Below are 22,143 nucleotides of genomic sequence, written 5' to 3'. Positions count from 1 at the left end.
CTCCTAGACATAGGAGGTAGCCTCACGAACACCATGCTCTTCTTGGTCCTTGGTTGGACAGTCTCTACAATCACGTCTATCTCGGGGTCGCTCGAATGCGGATTACTCCTCATCCAAGCCGGCCTCGAAGATAGCAAGGTTGGCTGTTGTTGCAACATCGGTTTTCTCTCACCGACTCCATGAGGATAGTCTCATGGAATGTGCAAGGATTAGGTGGACCCCAATTTCAGCGCCAACGAGGTCGGTTGTGTTAGGAACTTCAGCGATGCCTTGTGGGTGGTGTGATTGATATTCTTATGCTTCAGGAGCATCATCTTTGTGAGAGCCGCATTAGACGATGTGGTCAGATTTTGCGTGGTCATTATGAGACATTTTAGTCAGCTGCATTTGGACCAGGTGGTATCCAAGAAGGGGGTGACTAGTGCGGACTTATGGCAGCATGCCATTGTAGGCAGAGGTATTATTGTGTCAGGTAGGGCTCAATGGATTACAATGCAGGTTCAGGGTTGCCTCATGGGCTTCCTGAACATATATGCGCCCAATGTGGCAAATGCATGAGCAGAGTTCTGGTCACATATTGTAGTCTCTACCGCATGCAGAGCAGTGGTGTGTTGAGGGAGACTTCAACATGTTGGAGGACCCCTCAAACAGGATTGGAGGTAGCCATGCTACTGTGCACGAGGCTGAGTTGGCAGCTTGGGAGCGAGAGCGTCTATGTATGACCTTGAGGGAGACTAATGTTTGGCAACATCCAGGCTTTCTGCGGCTTATCTTTCTCTCGCTCTGACCGCAAAGTAGTAGGAGTGAAGCTATCTCGGATAGATCGCTTCTACGCTAGTCACCACTTCTTTGACATGGGTGGATCTGTTTGCATTTTGACAAGGACTACTTTTCCCGACCATGCGCCAGTGATTCTCACAGTGACAGACAGACAAAGGAGGGGGAGTATGATGTTGCACATCCCTGAGAGGGTCTTGTTGGATCCAGAGCTTAGAGAGCGGGTGGAGGCACTTTAGATAGAGAGTTTAGACACGCAGGACACCCCCACTAGTAGAGTGGCCTCTGGACTCACTGAGCTTCGTCGCTTCTTCCTCCAGGAGTCGGCAACTCGCTTGGCTGCAGCCGGGGAGGAGGAGACGCGTCTCCGACGGGATATTATTTCCTTGCAGAGGATGTAGAAGCACCACCCAGACAGTCCTTGGTTGGAGGAGCACATGCAGCAGGCTCGACATGAGCTGACTAGCATTGAGGAGCGGCGTCATGAGTTTGCCTTCCATCGACAGGCATCTCAGTGGTGTCTATGGATGAAAATTTAAGCCAACTGCCTATATTCTCCCATATTGCTCTCCAAAACAAGCTCGTGAATGGGGGATCTCTATCTGACACTACATGTTCAAGCATGCCAATCTCTATGACAAACAGCTTGGCCAAGTGATCAGCTTTCTCTGTCTTCTTTACCAGAATGAAGTGAGACTGCTTGTTGAATCTGTGAATCGTTGTCCAAATGCCATCATGCCCACTAGGTTTCAAACTCCGCACCTAATTGGGTTTCTTTCACAAAGATCATTGATCCATTATTCATTGTGATGCATCAAGTTATATTGCCATGAACATGCTACTCGCTTGCAAATGCTCTATTTTAATCATAGTAACAAGGAATGGCCGTTTTCAGGTCTCTGTTCCCTGTTCCCATTCCAAGTTCCCGTTCCGAATCCCCGTTCCGTGTTTCAAACGCGAGTACCTGTAACAAGGAATGGCATTTTGTTCCGCGTTGCCGTTCCGGTTTCCCGTTCCTGGTAACTATGATTTTAATACTTAATGGTTAATTGGACTTTAATGCTACAAAATGTTTCTAAAATGTTCAAAAATTAAGGTCGTGTTTAAAATGGCCCAGAGATCCGAGTCAAACTTGTTTCATACTTTCAAATCGCCTGCGTTTAAGTTTGATTGGCATTTGGAAAAACTATGGTTGAGAGAAAATGACACATGTCTCTAAAATAGCCCACCTTAACATTCGTCTCACAATAAGAAGTGTGTACATGGGCACAAACACAAACACAATCTTTATAAATCAGTAATAACAGGACAGGAAGAAACTGACCCATTGTGGTGAATAACAGTCATCAATAAATTGTGATCAACGTATCTTGCTGATGACGATCACAACTATCCTATTTATGCTTTGTGCATTCGCCCTCACATGCTGTAATTCACTTTCCTTGCAGGCAAAGTGCGCATACATAATGCACTATGACCTAGTTGAGCTTCTTCTCGGTAGCAGATCCAAATGCAAGTCTTTTGGTATCTTGCCATTTGCAAGTCTATCAGCTTTTAAAGGCATTATGCAAACGCAAGCATACCTTGTCAATGGGGAGTGTGAAGCATGCAACAGCAACGACAGCGAACAGTGAGACGATCAAAGCAAGCCGGCAGGCTGTGCTGCAAGAAGCTGCCATGCGAGCTCGTCTGTGCCAGACCTTGGAATGAGCAGTATCGTCCTCCGAAAGCATCTGCTTGCTGTAAATCCGGGCTCGTAGGCCCTCCTTCACTGCCGCAGAGCGCCTGCTTGCCAAACTGTCAAGATTTAGATTCACCTCCTCCTCTTCTGCGGGGAAGGCTCTGTGTTGAAATCCATAGTGGTGCTGATGGCGATAATGTTCGGGATCCCCTCTCTCTTCGTCACAACACACAGCGGCCTCCTCTTGCGGCATGCATACACACTCTCTGCTCTCTCTCTTTCTCTCTCAGACACGTATCTCACATACACATTTCTCTCCCCAACTCCGCTTGGATAAAATGCGAATAGTACAATTTCTGTCCTGGGAACTTGGAAGTCTGGTCTTCCTGAATCCTCACCCAACCCCAACACTAAGTAACACCTATATTTGAGGGGGTAGTGGGATCAAAGGCCCCCAAGTTCACGCATGAAGGTCGGAGAGATCGCACTTGAAGATGTCTACTCAAAAACTAAACCTGGACATGCACTAACCCTGGACAATCTAAGCAATGTGTATCAACTCACAATATTGAATCGTAAAAACGGTTATGGATACACAATGTGCACGTGGGTGAGGTCGTTAGCCTATGTGACCCTAAACTTGGACTGCGAGGTCACGGGTTCAAATCTCGTCGGCACGCCTCGTTTTTCCCTCTGGCCGGTTTAGTGCCCATAGATTTTTTGACGGTGCGCCTCGTTTTTCCCGCTGGCCAGGTTTAGTGCGCCTCAAGATCCTGCCCCCCAACCCCGACTATCGATCCCATTACTCTCCCTAGCATTAAATATAGGTGTTACTTAGTGCCAAGGCTCACCCAAGGCAAAATAAAGGTCACATGGGCCCAATCTTGTAATAAAATTATATCATGAGAGAACATATGCAACAATTCCCCACCGCTACAACTGATTTTATCTTTGTGAAATTGTCCTACAGTATTATAACACGCAAGCGAGCTGGCACACTACATAAAGAACGTCCATCAATGACGCCACACTCTTCTATGTCGTTCATTCCCACTAAAAGTGAGTTCCTTCTAGCTCTCTCTTGTAACAACAAATTGTAGCATTACCACATGGCAGTCACTTCTTCAAAATGTGCCATGCCTCGTGAGCTAACCAAAGCAGATTATTCTCAAAAATGTATATGTATAAATTTACAGGTTCTTGGTAGTGTTTTAAAGACACCCATAGAGAGAATATAGCACATTACACGTATATAGGGGTATTATCAACAATAATTAGTCGAAAGCACATGATATATGGAATGCTTGATAAGTGACCACCCAAGAACATTATTGGGATTGGGGGCCATGTTATTGTTTGGGGGGGGGGGGGGGAGAGAGAGAGAGAGAGAGAGTGAGATGTCATATACTATTAACATCTACAAAAGGCCGAATGACTTGTGAGACCAAAAATTACAAGCATTATAAGTGTGATACGGTTGTTTAAAACAAGAATCAACCAAAAAATACCTAAAAAGATAGAAAAGATGGGGTCAAAACTACAAGGGAATGTTGTCAAATACAAGGAATCAAACTGGAAAGGGGGAGTACAAATACAAGGAGGGAATATAATCGCAAGATCTAGCCCATCAATTATTGCATGGGTCTCTATAGTATGGTATCTATCTAGACACAAGTACTAACGGACGGGTGGCCTATAGAGATCGCTAGGAGCTAGAAGCCCTGAGAAATCTAGAGGCTACTAGCAGAATAAATCCTGGGAGGTTAAAGGGTAGCTAATGTAGGAGGTGCACACATGGAAAGGGGTCTTATATATAGGGAGCCAAGCCCGGCTATAAAGGGAGTTGCTAGGGTGGAGCTTCACAATAAATGTCCACCTCTCTCTTCATGCAGAGGGCTTGTGTGATCTAGTTATGAAAGTCGCGCTCTCTATTGCTTATAGTGATATTACAATAGGTTGAGATCGCTTAATTTTAGCACATGAAGACGGTATTTTCAAGTGTTTTTTTGTGAAACATGTCGTAAAGACCACCTCTATACTCCAAGAATATCCTCATTAGGTGAGTTGCGATTTTAACCCTCTTTCAAACTTTCTTGCCTCTCAAAACTTATTTAAGCAATGTAGAGTAAGGTCCTCAACAATGGCCTTGAAATTCACAAGGTGTGTTTTTACTCACCTCTGCTATAGCCAAACTGTCCTACGACATTATCCTTCTTGCATGCAAGGCATGTGAGTACTAATTCATCAACTTTGACGTATTTTGTTGATGACATCATCATGAGACTTATCTTTCATGCAATGATTGGTTTGCATGTGAGATATACCTACAAATCTCCGTTGACTTTTTGTGTTGAGAGACTTCTTATGGAATGCAAGGCATGATTCTCAAACTTAATTGAGTACTAATCAAGTTTTTGTTGTTCTTAATTAATTTTAAGTGTGAATACACATGCAAGGCATTCATGTGATTAGATCCCACTTTTGATAATGTTTTTGTAATAACAATGAATTCACATTTTTCTATTAACATGTGCAATGCATGCATATGGATTTATATTACCAATGACCATGTTTTTCCTTGAAGATTTTTATTGATGCATGCAAGGCCGGCTTTATGAAATTATATCAAAATTTGATTATATTTTTGCCAAGGTTTATATCTTGCCGCATGCAAGGGATATCAATGTTGAGGCTTCCCAATGAAAATTGTGTTACGATAATTTGTGGCTATTTTTATCACATTATGTGTGTGCAAGGCATGCAAGAGTCAATGGAAAATTTATCTCTCATTCTCTCGAGATAGATTTTCTCTTGATGTCATGCCTAAGGTGACTATAATGGAAATAGCCTATGAACTTTGAGACTAGCGGAAATAGGAAAATTAGAGAAAGCATTTTTGTGAGATTACTGTGTGAGCATAGAGGGTGAACTTAATTGATGGTATCAACATACACATAGTACTTAGTTAACTTGGCATGAAAAATACTTTTGCAAGAGAGAGAGTTTAGAGAACATGACAATAGTTGAGGACCGGATTTATGTGGAGCCGGTCCCCCCTCCAAAAGGCGTTTGTATTATAGTTTCTCCCATCAAGAGAGACTTGGTACAATACAATCTTTGTGTTCCTTGTGACCTAGGTAATACAATGAAGATGGAAAGCTTCATGCATCATGAGCATAACATAAACTTTGCAAAAAGCATTAACCATCCCAAGCCTCAGTCCCAAGGCCTCAAAGACCTTCGAAGGTGGAGAGAGATAGCAGGGAATGAGGGTAGGGAAGAGGAAGAAGAAACATTCCATAGGAGAAAGAAGTAGTTCCTCATTTATCATCACTCTTCTTGCTAGCATACATAATAGCATAGTAATGAAGATGGAGAAGATGGCAAGCTTCAGCATTGAAGCATGGCTCTTGGTTGGATTTGAATTCCATAGCCAAGAGTGTTGGTGTAGGCTCTCAACTTCTCTACTAGCTCGGAGAAGGAGATGGACCTCTTGCACTTTGCACTTCACACAATGAGAGTGTGTGTCAGTGTGTATGGGAGAGTATACCCCCCAAGCTAGCCCCCTTCTTGCTTTGGTCGACCCCCCCTTGTAGCTCATGCTTGAAGCTCATTGGACCCCTCCAATCCTAGCCAATCACATGCAAGAGGCTTATGAAGAAACAAGGGTAGCCTTGGGACAAGTGTCCCCCTTTCCCCTTTGAAAGATGCAAAAACGATTAATCAAATCAACTAGATTATCATTGGACCCCTTAGGAGGCCAACCAATAGGCTTTAGGCACACCATGAGGGCAACATGAGGAGAACCTTGACAAGTGTCTTGTATGCTTTCTTTGTACCAAGCTTGCCTTGTGTGAGGGTGTGTGTTCTCCCTCTAGCCCCTTCTTATAGGGCTCGCCCAACATGAGGAGAAACTTGAAAAGTGTCTTGTATGCTTTCTTTGTACCAAGCTTGCCTTGTGTGAGGGTGTGTGTTCTCCCTCTAGCCCCTTCTTGTAGGGCTCGCCCCCTCCTTGTAGGGATCTTTGTTGACTTTGTGGAACACCTTACCCTCAAGCACCTTAGTTAGCAAGCATGACAAAGCACCTCAAGCTTGGGTAGTGTTCCCACAAGCACCTCAAGCTCCCTAGTCAGCAAGCACGACAAGCACCTCAAGCATCTTAGTCATCAAGCACGACAAGGACCTCAAGCACCTTAGTCAGCAATCATGACAAGCACCTCAAGCTTGGGCCGGGTTCCCACCTCAAGTACAACCCTAGCTTACCTAAGGTCAAAGGACTTTTAACACTAACCTTTGGAGGTCTTCAATGAAGCTAACCCTAAGGTCTTTAAGCTCCATTGGCTAGCCTTGATTTTTGACAAACCATCTCTCATTTGAACCCCTTTACCATTGGCGTCGTGTTGAGATAGATCTGTAAGCACATGTCTATATTCTAACCCTTGTTCCCATTTATTCTCCCACATTAAATGATCAGTTTAATATGAGAAAATCATTTGGGTTGGTTAGATATTAGATTTTATGACATTACCTCTCTCTTGAAATTATAGTCGTCCTCGACTATGAGGTAGAAGAGATAAAGTCTCAGTCATTAGTGAGTTTTGCTTAGTTGGTAGAGGATCCCTCTTTACCCTACGACATCTTTCCAAGATGGATGACTTATCCATTTGGTGCTTGGGAGACATAGCTGCCACAAGCATGTCTGCTCTTTAGTCCATTTCATTCTCCCAAGTAGAGTGACAAATTCTACTTGGTGTTTGAGGGACGTCGTCATCACAAACATGATCTTAAGTATGCATACTATTTAAATTTGTGCACAATAAAAAGAGAAGCAGTCTTATAAGACAAACACATTGGCCATTTTGTTTAAAAGAAATTTGTACATTTGCTTACTCTAAGGTAGCATTGTAAGCATTCTAAGCATTGACAAGGTTCATATTGTCCTTAAGTTGTATTCCTTGCATCCATTTAGCATCTTCAAAATAATATTTTTGAACTTAATAACAAACCGTTGGATAATCCTTGTCTTCATGCCGAAGGATAGCTTCGGGTTGTAGCACCTCTTCTTGGTCTTTGATTTCGGGAGGGTCTTTAATAATTGGTTCACTTGGTTGCTCTCCTTTGTAGGGCTTAAGTAGGCTCACATGAAAAGCGTTGTATATGAGACAATGGTTGGGCAACTTGAGTTGATAAGCCATCTCATTGATTGGCTTCAAGATTTGGAAAGGACCATAGTATCTTTTTGCTAGTTTGGCATAATACTTTTGATGGCCCGTAGGATTTTTACCCGTCGTTTGCCTCAATCGAGACTTGGGAAACTTAAGTAAGACCCAATCATTTTCTTTGAACGTTAAGGCCCTTTTGTGCTTGTCAGCAGCAACAGCTTTTTGCCTTTGTTGAGAGATGGATATAGCCTCCTTAATCTTTTGGAAAGATTCTTGTAGGTCACGGCTATAGTCATCGGCAAGCGAAGATCTTCCCATGTACTTTGAGTAGCAAGGGACTTTTAGGTCTTCCCTCAATGATTTCGAAAGGTGCTTTTTCCATAGAAGTATGGATAGTATTATTGTGCACATACTCTACAAGAGGTAAGTACTTTTTCCATTGTGAGCATTGATCTACTTCGATAACATAAGTCTTTAGTAGATCAAGTATCGTAAGATTGGCTGTCTCACTTTGGCCATCCATTTGTGGGTGATGAGCCGAAGAGAAATTCAATCTCGTTCCTAGATTTTCAAAGAGACTTTCCAAAAATTACTGGTCATTCTAGGATCTCTATCTGACACGATGGATGTTTGAAAATCTATTATATGAAGAGAGTTGCCATTTGGTGTGCCTTACTAGTCTTTTGGACAGGAATAAAGTGGACTTGCTTGTTAAACCTGTCGACTATTGTCCATATTCCCGTATTCCCATGGATAGACTTGGGTAATCCAAAGATAAAATCCATGGATATACTCTCCCATGGTGAATTTGGGATAGGCAATGGCTGAAGTAATCCAGTTTGCTTCCCTCTATCACACTTGGTCTTTTGCCATATCACCCATTTTGAAACATACACTTGTATGTCCACTTTCATGGTAGGCCAATAGAAATACGTCTCTACTCCTCGGAGAGTAGGTTGAATGCCTCTATGCCCCACATAAGGAGGAGCATGGGGTTCATCCGTATTGAGCCTTTGGCTCTCATACGCTATGGCATGCCCTTCTTGAAGCAAGACTGTTCCAACTCAATCACCACAAGCATCACATTGGACCTCAAATGGCTTCGAGAGATCCGGAAGCATGAGGACTGGTTGGGAGGTAAGCTTCTCTTTGAGCTTGTCAAAAGCATTTTGCTCCTTAGTAGTCCATGAATACTTAACATTCTTCGTTGTTAAGTCATGTAATGGTAGGACTGCTATTTGAGAAATTTTGCTATGAAGCATCTATAGTATGCACACATACCAATAAAGCTTCTTAGCTCATGTAGATTCCTTGGATTAGGCCATGCTTTTATTATCTCTAACTTTGATGGATCCATATGGATACAATCTTGAGAGATAATATGACATAAGCATTGATCTCTTGAAGGAAAAATTTTCTTTTATTTTGGTTGAGAAAAAACTTGTTCTCCCTTAGTGCTTGAAAAATCACTTGGAGATGTTGCTTGTGTTCCTCCGATGACTTAGAGTAGATAATGATATCATCAAAGAACACTCCAATGAATTTGCAGTAGGGTCTAAAATTTTTCTCCATTAATTGATTGAACGTGGCTGGTGCATTAGTCAAGCCAAAAGGCATGACTAGATATTCATAAAGACAAAACATTGTGCGGTCTTTAGGATACCTTCATCCACTATCCTTATTTGATGAAAGCCACTTTTAAGGTCAATCCTACTGAATTAGGTAGAGCCTTGTAGCTTATCAAACAGATCTTCTAACCGAGGCACGGTAAATCTGTTTTCGATATTGATATGGTTTAGTGCTCGATAGTCCACACACATACCGTATGTACCATCTTTCTTTTGCACTAAAAGGACTAGAGAACAAGAGGGAGAGGAGCTTTGCCTCACCATCCCTTTGTCTACCAATTCTTGTACTTGCCTCATGATCTCCTCTTCTTGAGCTTGGGAAACTCAATAAGGAGGCTTGTTAGGCGGTGAGCTTCCGGGTAAGAGCTCAATTCGATGGTCATCATCCCCTCGTTTTGGAGGTAAGTCCATAGGGATATCATCGACCCTTTTAGAAAATTAGACAAGTTTAACTCTTCTTGATTCCTACCATTTATATTTGATGAAACATTAGGACCTTTTAGAGACTCTTTGATAAAAATCATGTACGCAGAAACTGAGCTCTTCATTGGTTTATCAAAAGCAGGAGGATTTACAAGTGGTATAGTACGACCAGACTCACTAGCATCTATATACATGTTCTTTTCCCTGTAGGTGAAGTAGATTCTCCTTTCAGAGGACTTCATGTTGGCAGCCATGTGGTTGAACCATGGTGCCCCTAGGATAGCATCCTCATGTTGGAGAGGAGAGATGAAAAACTCTTCTTTGTCGACATAGCTTTGGACATGCAGCCTCAACTTCCCAATCAAAGGAGTAACGAAGGCTTGATGTCCCTTGAAAGCGGCGTCGATCGTTACAGTATCTCCCATCTCAAAAGCTTGAATGCCCAACTTGGTGGCCAACTCCATTGATATGAAGTTGTGAGTAGAGCCAGGGTCAAACAAGATGAAGGCACCATGCTCCCTTACCTTTCCCCAAGCATAGGAGAGAGGTGATCCTTTGCAATGAGCATCCTCTTTTGGAGATTGGATGGTGGAAGCTCTAGGAGTCTTATTGCGGGCATTTCTCTCGGGGCAAGAACGATAACCATGTCCTTGCTCCTCACACTTAAAACATTTATGGTCCTTGCGAAAAGCTTCAAGATCTTCAGGAGAGAGTTTGTTTTTACCTTTGTAAACTCCTTCTCCTTGGACCGATTGTTGTTGATGTTGTTGTTGTTGGAATTGCCTTAGGAAGAATTCTGGGCATTGATTTTCCCCTTTGCATCATTTTTGTCTTTGTTTTCCATGGGCTTGACATTTCGTCTAGCCCCGGGGCGGTCACTTTTTAGAATGTGTATGCTATCACGTGAGTTAACCGGAGAGGATTATTAAAAGATGAAAATGTATCAAAATGTATACATACAGAGGGGGGTGGGGTTTTTTTAAATAGGTACGTAGTGTAAATATAGTATGTATATTGAGGTATTATTAATAACCTCTTGAACGCACGTGATATAGGAAGCTTTTGATAAGTGACCGCCTCGGGCGTCTAGCCCCTTGTTAAAAATTGATGCGCAAAGCAACCATGGTGTGATAGATTACTTCGTTGATAGATCCAGGTCGTTGAGATTTGATGTACTCGGCCATCTCTTCAGGTAATCCCACACATAATTGTTGCTTTTGCTCAACAAAGTCTATTTTTTGAAAGACAGTAGCCTTGAGATGTAAATCCCAAAACTTGTCTACATATTTGTGGATAGACTCATGGGAGAGAAGCTTCAAACGGCACCATTCGGTAAACACTTTGTCCTTTGCTTCGCTTGCAAGGAATTGCTTCATGATGGAAAGTCGTAGAGTTTTCCATGTCTTTGGGGCTTTGTCGTTGCCACGAATGCTAGTCCACCATTGACGAGCCAATTTTTGGAAGTGCATAGCTACATGGCATAGCTTGGAGGACTCCGTGAAGCCCTCATCTCCAAAGGCTGCATCAAATTGATGGATGAAGCCCAATACTTTGTCGATAGCACCAAAGGTGCCATCATAGGTGAGAGAAGAGATACTCTTTCATCCCTCTTTGAACTTCTTGAGCTTTTGTGACCTTTGCCATGCAGGGTATGATTTGCGATGTCCTCCCCTCTTGTATTCTCTAGGAGAATAGCCATAGCTTTCATCGGAAGAGGAGGAAGGTAAAGAAGAAGGAGAAGAGGGTGACCTATTTTAGGCCTATTTCTTTCCCTTTTCTTTCTTTGTTTCCTCTCTTCCCTTTTGAAGTGATGAGGAGAAGGATTGTGGGTTGATCGTTTCCTCTTGGGAGAAGTTGGCGATCGTCTAGACCGCCGTCTTCGTGGAGCCACATCTTCATAGAAACTTAAAGATTCATTACTTTCTTGCTCTTTGGATTCCTCCTCTCATATGGTAGAGAGTCTTCTTTTGGGAGTCTATTCAAGAGGCCTCCTAAGCTATCTCTCCTCTTGGAGAGGAAGGGAAATCCCATAAGTGCGAAGTTATTGAGTAACTTCGGCTTGAAAAGCAGGGCTGCCCATAGCTTGCTACAACCTAGTAACAAGATAATTGACAAAAATATGGGGGCATCATCATTAGCACCCTCATGTGCGAAATCAAAGTTGTCAATGTTCATTCTACTCTCTTGGTTATTGTCAGCCATGCTAACAGAATTTATGTAAGTACTTAGTGTATTCTTTGGGAATTCAAAACCTTAGTTGCTACTCCTCTTAGCCTTTGAAAATCAGCACTTAAGTATCTACACCCACAGCTCGAATTGGTTAATTATAGAGAGTCGTGGAGTGGGTCTAATATTGCAAAGTTGCCGAGGGATAGCTCCTTTTAGACTTCTTAAGGCTCATAATGGTAAAGCCACAGGCAAGTCTAAAAAGACTCCATTATTAATACCAAAGCTCCCGAGGTGTGCACCATATCCCACATAGTGGACTCAACAAAGCCGATAATAGATCCCAATCCCATTTACCCTAATACAATTAACAAAATCAACCATTACTAGGCTAATTTAAGGACCTCTCTTTTTAAGCAAGAAAAGAGAAATCAAATGCTATGATACCAATGTAATGGAAATGGCTTATGAACTTTGAGAGTAGAGGAACTAGGAAAATTAGAGAAAGCATTTTTGTGAGATTACTATGCAAGCATAGAGGGTGAACTTAATTGATGGTAGAAACATAAACATAGTACTTAGTTAACCTGGTGTGAACAATACTTTTTCAAGAGAGAGAGAGTTTAGGGAACATGACAACTTAGAGGCCCGGATTTATGTGGAGCCGGTCCCCTCTCCAATAGGCATTTGTATTATAGTTTCTCCCATTAAGAGAGACTTGGTACAATGCAATCTTTGTGTTCCTTGTGACCTACGTGATGCAATGAAGATGGAAAGCTTCATGCATCATGAGCATAACATAAACTTTTCAAAAAGCATCAACCATCCCAAGCCTCAGTCCCAAGGCCTCAAACACTTTCGAAGGTGGAGAAACAAGAAGAAGAAACATTCCATAGGAGAAAGAAGTAGTTCCTCACTTATTATCACTCTTCTTGCTAGCATACATAATAGCATAGTAATGAAGATGGAGAAGATGGCAAGCTTTAGCATTGAAGCATGGCTCTTGGTTGGATTTGCATTCCATAGCCAAGAGTGTTGGTGTAGGCTCTCAACTTCTCTACTAGCTCGGAGAAGGAGATGGACCTCTTGCACTTCGCACTTACACAATGAGAGTGTGTGTGAGTGTGTATGGGAGAGTATACCCCCCAAGCTAGCCCCCTTCTTGCTTTGGTCGACCCCCCCTTGTAGCTCATGCTTGAAGCTCATTGGACCTCTCCAGGCCTAGCCAATCACATGCAAGAGGCTTATGAAGCAACAAGGGTAGCCTTGGGACAAGTGTCCCCCTTTCCCCTTCGAGAGAGAGTACTTGATAAATGAAAAAATGATTAATCAAATTAACTAAATTATCATTTGGACCCCTTGGGAGGCCAACCAATAGGCATTAGGCACAGCATGAGCGCAACGTGAGGAGGAACTTGATAAGTGTCCTATATGATTTCTTTGTACCAAGCTTGCCTTCTCTGAGGGTGTGTGTGTGTTCTCTTTCTAGCCCCTTCCTACAGGGCTCACCCCCTCCTTGTAGGGATCTTTTGTTGACTTTGTGGAACATCTTACCCTCAAGCACCTTAGTCAGCAAGCATGACAAAGCACCTCAAGCTTGGATAGTGTCCCCACAAGCACCTCAAGCTCCCTAGTTGGCAAGCACGGCAAGCATCTCAAGCATCTTAGTGAGCAAGCACGACAAGCACCTTAGTCATCAAGCATGACTGTGGAACGGGTGTCTAACCTCACTCATATCTTATTGCAGACATAGTAAGAACCACGAACATAATTGTCAATCCATGGGACGAAGCTAACTCGACTAGTGCATAGAGGCTACAAGAGGTTTTCAATCTACTGAAAAACAACAGACAACTCGCATCTAACTCAAGCTACACTCAAATGACCGAAATCACCAAAAGCTAGTCGCTAATCGGCAAACAAATCATAATCGTTAGAGCATTAAATGACATCCAAACGTTACGAAACTTCTAGGACATGTTTATAAGACCTAAGCACACATGCTTATGGTCGCAAATCTTGCTTTATGTCAAGTGCAAAAATCACGATTATTAACAGCATCAGTGAGTTTTTGACCTAGTCATTTTCGACCCAAAATGCATATAAATGCTTAGCAATGATGCTCCAATACCCCGCCTATATTTATTTTATGACTTTTAAGCTTAAATTATTACTTATGATGAAATTAGGCCACGGGCCGACGATGCCAAAAGCTATGGATCACCATAAAATGCTTACGTCAACGCGTAGAGCTCTTACTTGCGGCTGCAACGCAACAAACGACACTGCAATCTGACAACCGAAAAGGGAGTAGGAAGCACAAGAAGGAGATAAATGAGTGCCGTTAGCTCACGCTGTGTTCTATTATCCAAAACTTACAAAATACTTACAAAAATTGGATTTTATACCTTAGCCAATATTTCTGTGGTCAAAACCAATAATCTAGGAGCTCTAACTAAAGATAGGTTGATACAATCTGGAAGCTTGTAGCCCCGGCTCATCAATTACATTGTTTATTTGCTGGAAATTAGGAGTTACAACATTCTCGATTTATCAAAATAATAAGTGTTTTGACAATAAAAGCTCCAAAAAATGTTATCCGAGTTAGCTTGCTACTAACATTCCCCCTTCCTCGACTATGTCATCCCTTGACACAGCTTCATGGACTGAAGCAGTCTTCAAGTTGACGACTGGCGAGGCGGTCTTTAAGCGGATGTAGGGCTTTTTTCATATTTGATTCGTCTTTCTTTGTCTGGGACTTGCAAAAACTACATGGTGACTCTGTTTTTAAGTTCAATGGCTGAATAGCCAACAAACCTTGATGTAAGGTTGCTGATCACTTGCCCAAATATCTTTGTCCGCCATGTGAAGAAACCTGTATAGAATGCCTCTTCAAATGCCAACATATTGCTTGATGGCAAAAACATACATTTGGCGTAGAACCCATAAAGGACTTCTTCTGAAGGCTGTCCACTTAAATCATAGCATAGACCTTCATTGACTTCGAGGAAAGACACCCATGGTGCTCCTGCTTGCTTAGGCTCATGAAAAGTTTGAATGCAGGTGAGCAGCATTCTGTAGGTCTTACAAAGCATTGCGCATGAGAGGTCAGGGAGGCTCTTGAAGAAGGTCATGGTGCTCGTTAGGGTTTTCACCATGTATTCTTTCATTGCTGGTCCCTGCTCTAGAGCTGGTAGTCGTGGGTAATTTAGCCATGTTGGCCTCTTCTTCTTCAGTGCATCGCATGCCTGCCATGTCCTTACCCTTGGTACAAGACAGAATATAGGGTCCTTTGGTAGGGCTGCAGGTGCTTTTGTGAACAGATTTAGGTATCTAGAGTTCTTGTTCAACCAGTTCCTTCTCCATTTTGGGTGGATATCATCTAAGCCTTCTGCCTGCATATCCTTGTAAAGTCTTTCCTTAACCTGCAGTAGCTCCACCTTTATCAATGGGTAGGACAGTGATTGCTAATGCCATTGTGCATTGATTTGGTTGGGAGTGAGTTGAGTTACATTTACTGAGTGGAAAACTCTCAACTCCCAATCCATTGCTGCTTTCCATTCAACATTCTATTCTTGGACCATTTGCTCCTTCAGTGCATCTTCCTCAGCTTTAGAAAGCTAGACCATTGGCACTTGCTCGGCTTCAATGATTGGTACTTGAAAATCTAACTCTCTTGTTAGCCCATCTGACGGCTGTGTTTCCATATCAGCAAAAGAAACTGATGGTTTGTTGATAGTTGGTTGTTCATAGTTCTTGCCTCCTACCGAGTTTCTGTTTGTCCCTCTCTTAGCAGCTGATTGACTCTCTTAAGTTCTTCCATTTCCTTGAGCAATTGTTTTTCTCTTTGAACCCGCATCAATGCAAGGTCTCGTCTTTGCGTTTGTTCCAGCTCAAGTTCAAGGTCTTTGTTCCTCTTTTCTAAAGTCTTGTAGACTTCATATGTTCCCTTGATCGAGGCTACACTGGGGTTTTCTCTTATCTGTCTTAGAAACGTTGCTTGATCATTGATTCGTTGCTCGGAGTACTGCAAAGAGGCATTAGCTACATCGAGCTGCACTTGGATCTTCTGTGCTGATAGAGTAGTGGTTAAAAGTTCATTGGTTATTTCTGTCAGTTGTTGATCTTTGCTTTTGCATGCATCATATAACTTTGTCAGGAGCTCTCCCAGCTCTTCCATCTCTTTCTGTTGTTTCTCCTTTGCAATCTAGTGTATTTTTGCTTCATTTTTCACCTCTTTAATCTGCCCTTGAAGATCTTCAATGATGTTCATTATGTCTTCTAGCTCTCCTTGTAGAGCATCAATTACTAGTTCCAACTCTTTTGCCTTGGCAATGCGGCTAAGTGTTGTTGTTCTCATCTTGTCTGTCATCAGCTGCATTTGCTTTGCATACTCATTTACCTGCATGATGACTTCATCATTGGTTTCCCAATCTTCAGACTCTGCCTAAAGTTGTTTAGAAGTTTGGACTGTTTTGTTTTGTGGCTCTTTTGTTGGTGCAATGGCTTCTGCTTGTGGCCACGGAGGTGGTTCTACTTCTTCTCCTTGAGGCTTTGTGGATGCCCCAGCTGCTTCGGCTTCTTGAGGCTTCGTGGATGCCACAGCTGCTTCTGCTTGAGCTATTGTAGAGTAAAGTCTTGCTGCAGTTGTTTCAGCTTCCTTGGGTTGTTCAAAATTTGCTTCTTCCTGTTGCTCACTCTCTTTTTTCTTTGCTACATCGTCTTCCTTAGATTTATCCGTTTGGTGAAGGCCTTGGACTCGGCATGGGCTGATCTTCTTGTTCCGTAGTTGCTGAAGAGGGTCTTGGAGACATCTCCTCTTGGTCAGGATGTGACTCACTTTGTTTGGCAGCTTCCACACGTCTCTGTTGCTCAGCCGCTTCTTCCGTTGCTTTTCTTTGAGCTTCTCGAACTTCCTTCAGCTTTAAAGCTTCAGCTTCCGCATACATCCACTCGAGCAAATCTTCGTAACCCTCCTACCTTCTTTGCAGGGTTCTTGATTCTTGGTTCCTTTACCTCCCTTGGACTCCATTTTTCAGGGTCTTCACTTGTAGCTTGGCGGCTCCTTTCGTCTGTTTGCTTTTCTCTTTCAATTCTAGCCTTCTTTTGTTGAGGCTCCTCTTGGTGAGCTACCACAACTTTCTTTTTCATTGCTTCTCTTCTTGCCTTGGTTTCTTCGTTGTCAAAGATTTCACTGCTATGGGCTTCATGGAAACTTTCTGCAAATTCCTCATCTGATTTTTATACTCTCTTTGTTGATCTAGTGATCCGTGGAGAAGGTTGAGCTAAAATGATCCATGTGTTCTGATTTGAGGCTGGCGGCAAATTGTCGGCCATTCCAATAGCATGATATGTTATTCTTGTTAGCACTTCTGGAGCGCCCAGATATGTGATCTTTCCCTCTTTCTTCGTGCCCTTCAGTGTTGTAAGCACGTACTACGCGTGATATATTGCCTGCCTGGTTGTCGACTTTAATACTTGAGTGAAAGTAGTCGCAACTGCATGGTTTGGAGTTGTATACCGTGGCGGTCTCTTTGAGAGGAAGTGGAAATGTTGATGGTAGAGGCGCGCAGGTTCCTCCACTTGTCTTTGGATGAGATAAGAAAACATGGCATGAGTAGTATATTTGGTAAAAATACATGTTGTCTTTCTATCTCTTGCCTGCATAGTCATACCGTCTGTTGGTAGCTTCAATGCCTCGGCTACTATTTCTTTAGTGATCACCACTTCAACCTTTTGCCCCTATTGATCCGTGATTTGGACCGACCCATCTTTCTTGATTGAGGATACCAATTCATATGCCTTTTGGAAGTCCACTCTGCATGATTCCCGTTCGTAGAAATCTCGAATCCCCAAGCCCCAGCCTTCTGTTGGCTTCTTTGGTGTCTGGCTTTGTCGCTACATCATAAACCTCCTTATGTAGCATTTCTAATTCTACCTGATGTCCTTCTTCACTCTTGAATCTGCTAGTGAAGACCGTGGTGTTGTTTTCTTTGAGCTGTTCTTTAGATAAGTAGGTTGCCTTTGCCGTTTTTATTGAGCTTTGGATCTAACTGGTACAGTGGCAGCTTCTGCAGCTTTTCTTTTTGGGACACTCTTTTCTTTGCCTTTGCAGCCGCTTGCATTGCTCCTGTTAAGTGATTACAACGTCAGAGTTAGAAAACTTTGCGATTTTCTCTCTGAAATGCCCTGAGTCTGAATTGTTGGCAAATGATGCCCATTTTGCTTCAAATCAATTTTGAAGCATACATAGATGCATAAAAACATGTAGAGATCAAAATCATACAATTCAGGCAAAATTTGCAACAAAAGTAAATTATCGCGTTCATTTACAACCTGGGATTTTTTCCCATCTGTTTGCATTTTTGACATCATAGGCTTGAAACATATGGCATTTAGGTACTCTGAGTGAAGTGTGGGCTCATTTGAGTGCACTGAGTGGAAATGGTGCCAAATTTAGGCTTTTAAACTTTGAAATAGTAGATATAAAGAGAATTTGTTATTAAATATCTAATATCTAACCAACCCAAATGATTTCTTATATTAAACTGATCATTTAATGTGGGATAATAAACAGGAACAAGGGTTAGAATATAGACATGTGCTTACGGATCTATCTCAACATGGGGCCAATGGTAAAGGGGCCCAAATGAGAGATGGTATGTCAAAGAGCAAGGTTAACTAATGGAGCTTAAAAGACCTTAGGGTTAGCTTCATTAAAGACCTCCAATGGTTAGTGTTAAAAGTTCTTTGACCTTAAGCAAGCTAGGGCTAAGCTTGAGGTGGGAACCCGACCTAAACTTGTCTTTGACAAGCAAGCTAGGGTTGTGCTTGAGGTGGGAACCCGAACTAATCTTGCCTTTGACCTTAGGCAAGCTAGGGCTGAGCTTGAGGTGGGAACTCCACCTAAGGTGCTTGTCATGCTTGATGACTAAGGTACTTGAGGTACTTGTCATACTTAATGAGAAAGTTGCTTGAGAAGCTTCCTATGCATGGGGGATAAGATGCTTGAGTCAAAAAGAGAACCTACACACTTAATGAGGAAGTTGCTTGAGAAGCTTCTTATGCATGGGGGGTAAGATGCTTGAGTCAAAAAGAGACCCTACACACTTAATGAGGAAGTTGTTTAAAAAGCTTCTTATGCATGGGGGGTAAGATGCTTGAGTCAAAAAGAGACCCTACACACTTAATGAGGAAGTTGCTTGAGAAGCTTCCTCTGCATAAAAGTCCCAAAGTTATGGGAATCTTTGACCTAACCTTCCACTCACCCAAGGGGCACCCCATTTCTAAAAGAGCACAGGGGACACATGTCAAACTCTCACCAAGCTTAACCACATGTTGTGCTTGAATGCTATTGGTTGGGCTAAAGAGGGGTCCAATGAGCTTCTACTTCCATCCAACAAATATCTAGATATTTTCAATCTCTCTCTCTCTCTAAGGGGTAAGGAGGACACTTGTCAAAAGACTACCCATGTACTTGGCTGCATGCTGCATGTGATTGGCTAGGGGAGCGGGGTCCAATGAGCTTGCAGTATGTAGAAAAGTCACCACTCACCCAAAGCAAGGAAGGGGGGTGCTAGGGGGATATACTCCACACACACACTCATTTGCAAGGGCATTCTCACTCGGTGAAAGTTGAGGAACACCACCTCCTTCTCCAAGCTTGTGAGAAGTGAGAGCCTACATCAACACTCTTGGCTATGGAATGCAAATTCAACCAAGAGCCATGCTTCGATGCTTAAGATTGCCATCTTCTCCATCTCCATTACTATGCTATTATGTATGCTAGCAAGAAGATTAATGATAAGTGAGGAACTATTTCTTTCTCCTATGGAATGTTTCTTCTTCCTCTTCCCTACCCTCATTCCCTGCTAGCTCTCTCCACCTTTGAAGGTGTTTAAGGCCTTGGGACTGAGGCTTGGGATAGTTAATGCTTTCTATAAGTTTATGTTATGCTTGTGATGCATGAAGCTTTCCATATTCATTGCATCACGTAGGTCACAAGGAACAGAACGATTGTATTGTACCAAGTCTCTCTTGATGGGAGAAACTATAATACAAATGCCTATTAGAGGGGGGACCAGCTCCATATGAATTCGGTCCTCAACTATTGTCATGTTCTCTAAACTCTCTCTCTTGCAAAATTATTGTTCATGCCAAGTTAACTAAGTACCATGTTTATGTTGCTACCATCAATTAAGTTCACCCGCTATGCTCACAAAGTAATCTCTAAAAAATGCTTCACCTAATTTTCTAATTCCGCTACTCTCAAAGTTCATAGGCCATTTCCATTACAGATCGTAGCATAGGCCAACTCCAACAAAATCATCAATCTGGAGAGAGCGTCACCCGACTAGTGCATGGAAACATCACACAATGAAGTGTGACTTGCTCAAACTTGATTAGTGGGCTTGGGACATCATGCTCTGTGGTCCCATAAGGTCAAAGTTGCAAATTGCATCCATTTTGGCAAACAAGTAAATAATCGCGATTATTAACTTTTTCATCAATTTGTACCTTTTTTGTTGCAACTTGGTTCTAGGCATGATGTAGAGTCTGTGTGTGAGATATAGGGTGATTTGGATAAAAAAATGTGACAGTTAACTCAAAAATTGGATTGAAAAGACTTTGGTGGGTTTTTTGACAAATTCAAAGTTTTTCTTGATCATTTTGGCTTATACTTGACATGTGGCATGTAATAGATGTGTACAAGTGATATGAAGTGAAGAGATCAATTTCAAGCCAAACGAGCATAAAAGTAAATAATCGTGGTTAATAAATACAGTCACTTTTTTTGCAAGAATTGACAATTTGATGACCTAAACAACTTTAATACATCTAAAAAAAGTCCTAAAATGAATTTGGTAAAGTTTGGTCGTGTTGGCATTACTTCGTGATCTCATCAACTATGAAAATCACCGATTTTTGTGACTGCTTGGCATCTAGAGGTTGTTAGTCACTTTTGAAGCTATGGACTTGTCCGCTACATAGTCTTGAAGCTACTCATCCAATTTTGGCCTATTCAGAGTCAATTTGACTTCGTATGTCAAATTTGACGCTTTGTAGCCTTCGAGCTGTTTTTTGTTGTTTGAGAGCTTGCCTTGAGTATTTCCATGAAACCATCTAGGTACATTGTGTATAGACCTCGTCTATAAGTTGCCCGTGGAGTCAGAATCTAATTTTGGCATATGGATAAAACCGAGATTATTTACTTGGGACCCCCTCGACCCCTACCAAATGGTCATCTGGTGAGATGGAAGTGTTCTTTTATATAGGGGCATGCTACAGTTCAAGTCTTGTCCAATTTGGTTGAGCTGACAGGCCGTTATGGTCAATTTGTGTCGTAGGACTTCATGCACAACTGGGTTTCTAGGGTTTTTTTTGGAGCCTATAATTGCTACCCGACCATATTCATTAATAAGTTTAGAACTTACCCCTCATGTCTCGTGTGAGACGGCACTGCAAATAGACGACTATAGACTCCGAAAATCGCGCACGAAGAAGGCAGAAAGCTCTCTCCTCCAAGAGTGACTAGTGGAAATGAGGTGATTTTGGGCTACCTTGGATATCTATACTCGGACTTCCCAAACTATTTTCTCCCAGATTTTCCTGTTAGTCCTACTAGGCCGTGAAATTTATGTTAGACTCAAAAATTTATCCAATCGGATTCTGTTAGCTCATTCTACAAGAATTTGCAAAAGTAGGCCTTGGCGGCCTAATTTTAGGCTTCCCGCTTCCATATGCCGATTCGATTGAAAATTCTCGTGCCTGTCTGCCTTGTTCTTCTTATCCTCACCGTATCTTCAGTTTCTCCATCTGAGCTCATTTACTATTTAGTATTAATTTTTGACACGCTTATTGAAAAAATCAAAGAAAATAATAAAATGTATTAAAAAAGCAAAGTGAAAAATCAACAATTAAGAAAATTTATTGTGAAACGCTGCTTTATTGTTTTTTGGTGGATTTCTCCAATTTTAGCTCCAATATCAAGAAAAAATGATGAAAATAAGCAAAAAAGGCCATTTTCTGGTGTATTTTCTGATAGTACATACACTATTTACACTCATAGGGGAAATTTTATCGGTTACAATGCCCGTGCTGATTGATTTTTAAGGGAATTTTTAGGTAATTTTGCAACAAATCACACGTTAACATCCAATTTTTTACTCCCTCTTCAAACATTGCCCTTAATTACTTAGTTCCCTTCCACCCCTCCTAAATGGGGTACTTCAGGACGACTATGTGCATGGGTTGCTTTGGTTGGCTCTACCATGCAATTCAAACCATTATGTTGTGCAAGAGTTGG

The 22,143-nt window shown here is 42.1% G+C and overlaps 1 protein-coding gene across 1 annotated transcript in view; it reads right to left on the bottom strand.

Annotated features, from left to right (window-relative positions):
* LOC147463092 (uncharacterized) overlaps positions 1–2,835 on the bottom strand; it is a 64,607-nt gene extending 61,772 nt beyond the window's left edge. The window contains exon 1 of the mRNA XM_086487281.1: positions 2,361–2,835. Coding sequence (XP_086343407.1) covers positions 2,361–2,711 — 351 coding nt within the window. The 5' untranslated portion in view covers positions 2,712–2,835. The remainder of the gene's footprint in view (positions 1–2,360) is intronic.
* Between the last annotated feature and the right edge of the window lie 19,308 nt (positions 2,836–22,143).

The sequence above is a fragment of the Adiantum capillus-veneris genome, chromosome 2 (assembly GCF_014529385.1).
Source record: "Adiantum capillus-veneris isolate H3 chromosome 2, ASM1452938v2, whole genome shotgun sequence".
Taxonomy (NCBI): domain Eukaryota; kingdom Viridiplantae; phylum Streptophyta; class Polypodiopsida; order Polypodiales; family Pteridaceae; genus Adiantum; species Adiantum capillus-veneris.
The sequence above is the reverse complement of the archived record's forward strand: the minus strand, read 5'-3'. Positions and strand labels throughout refer to the sequence as shown.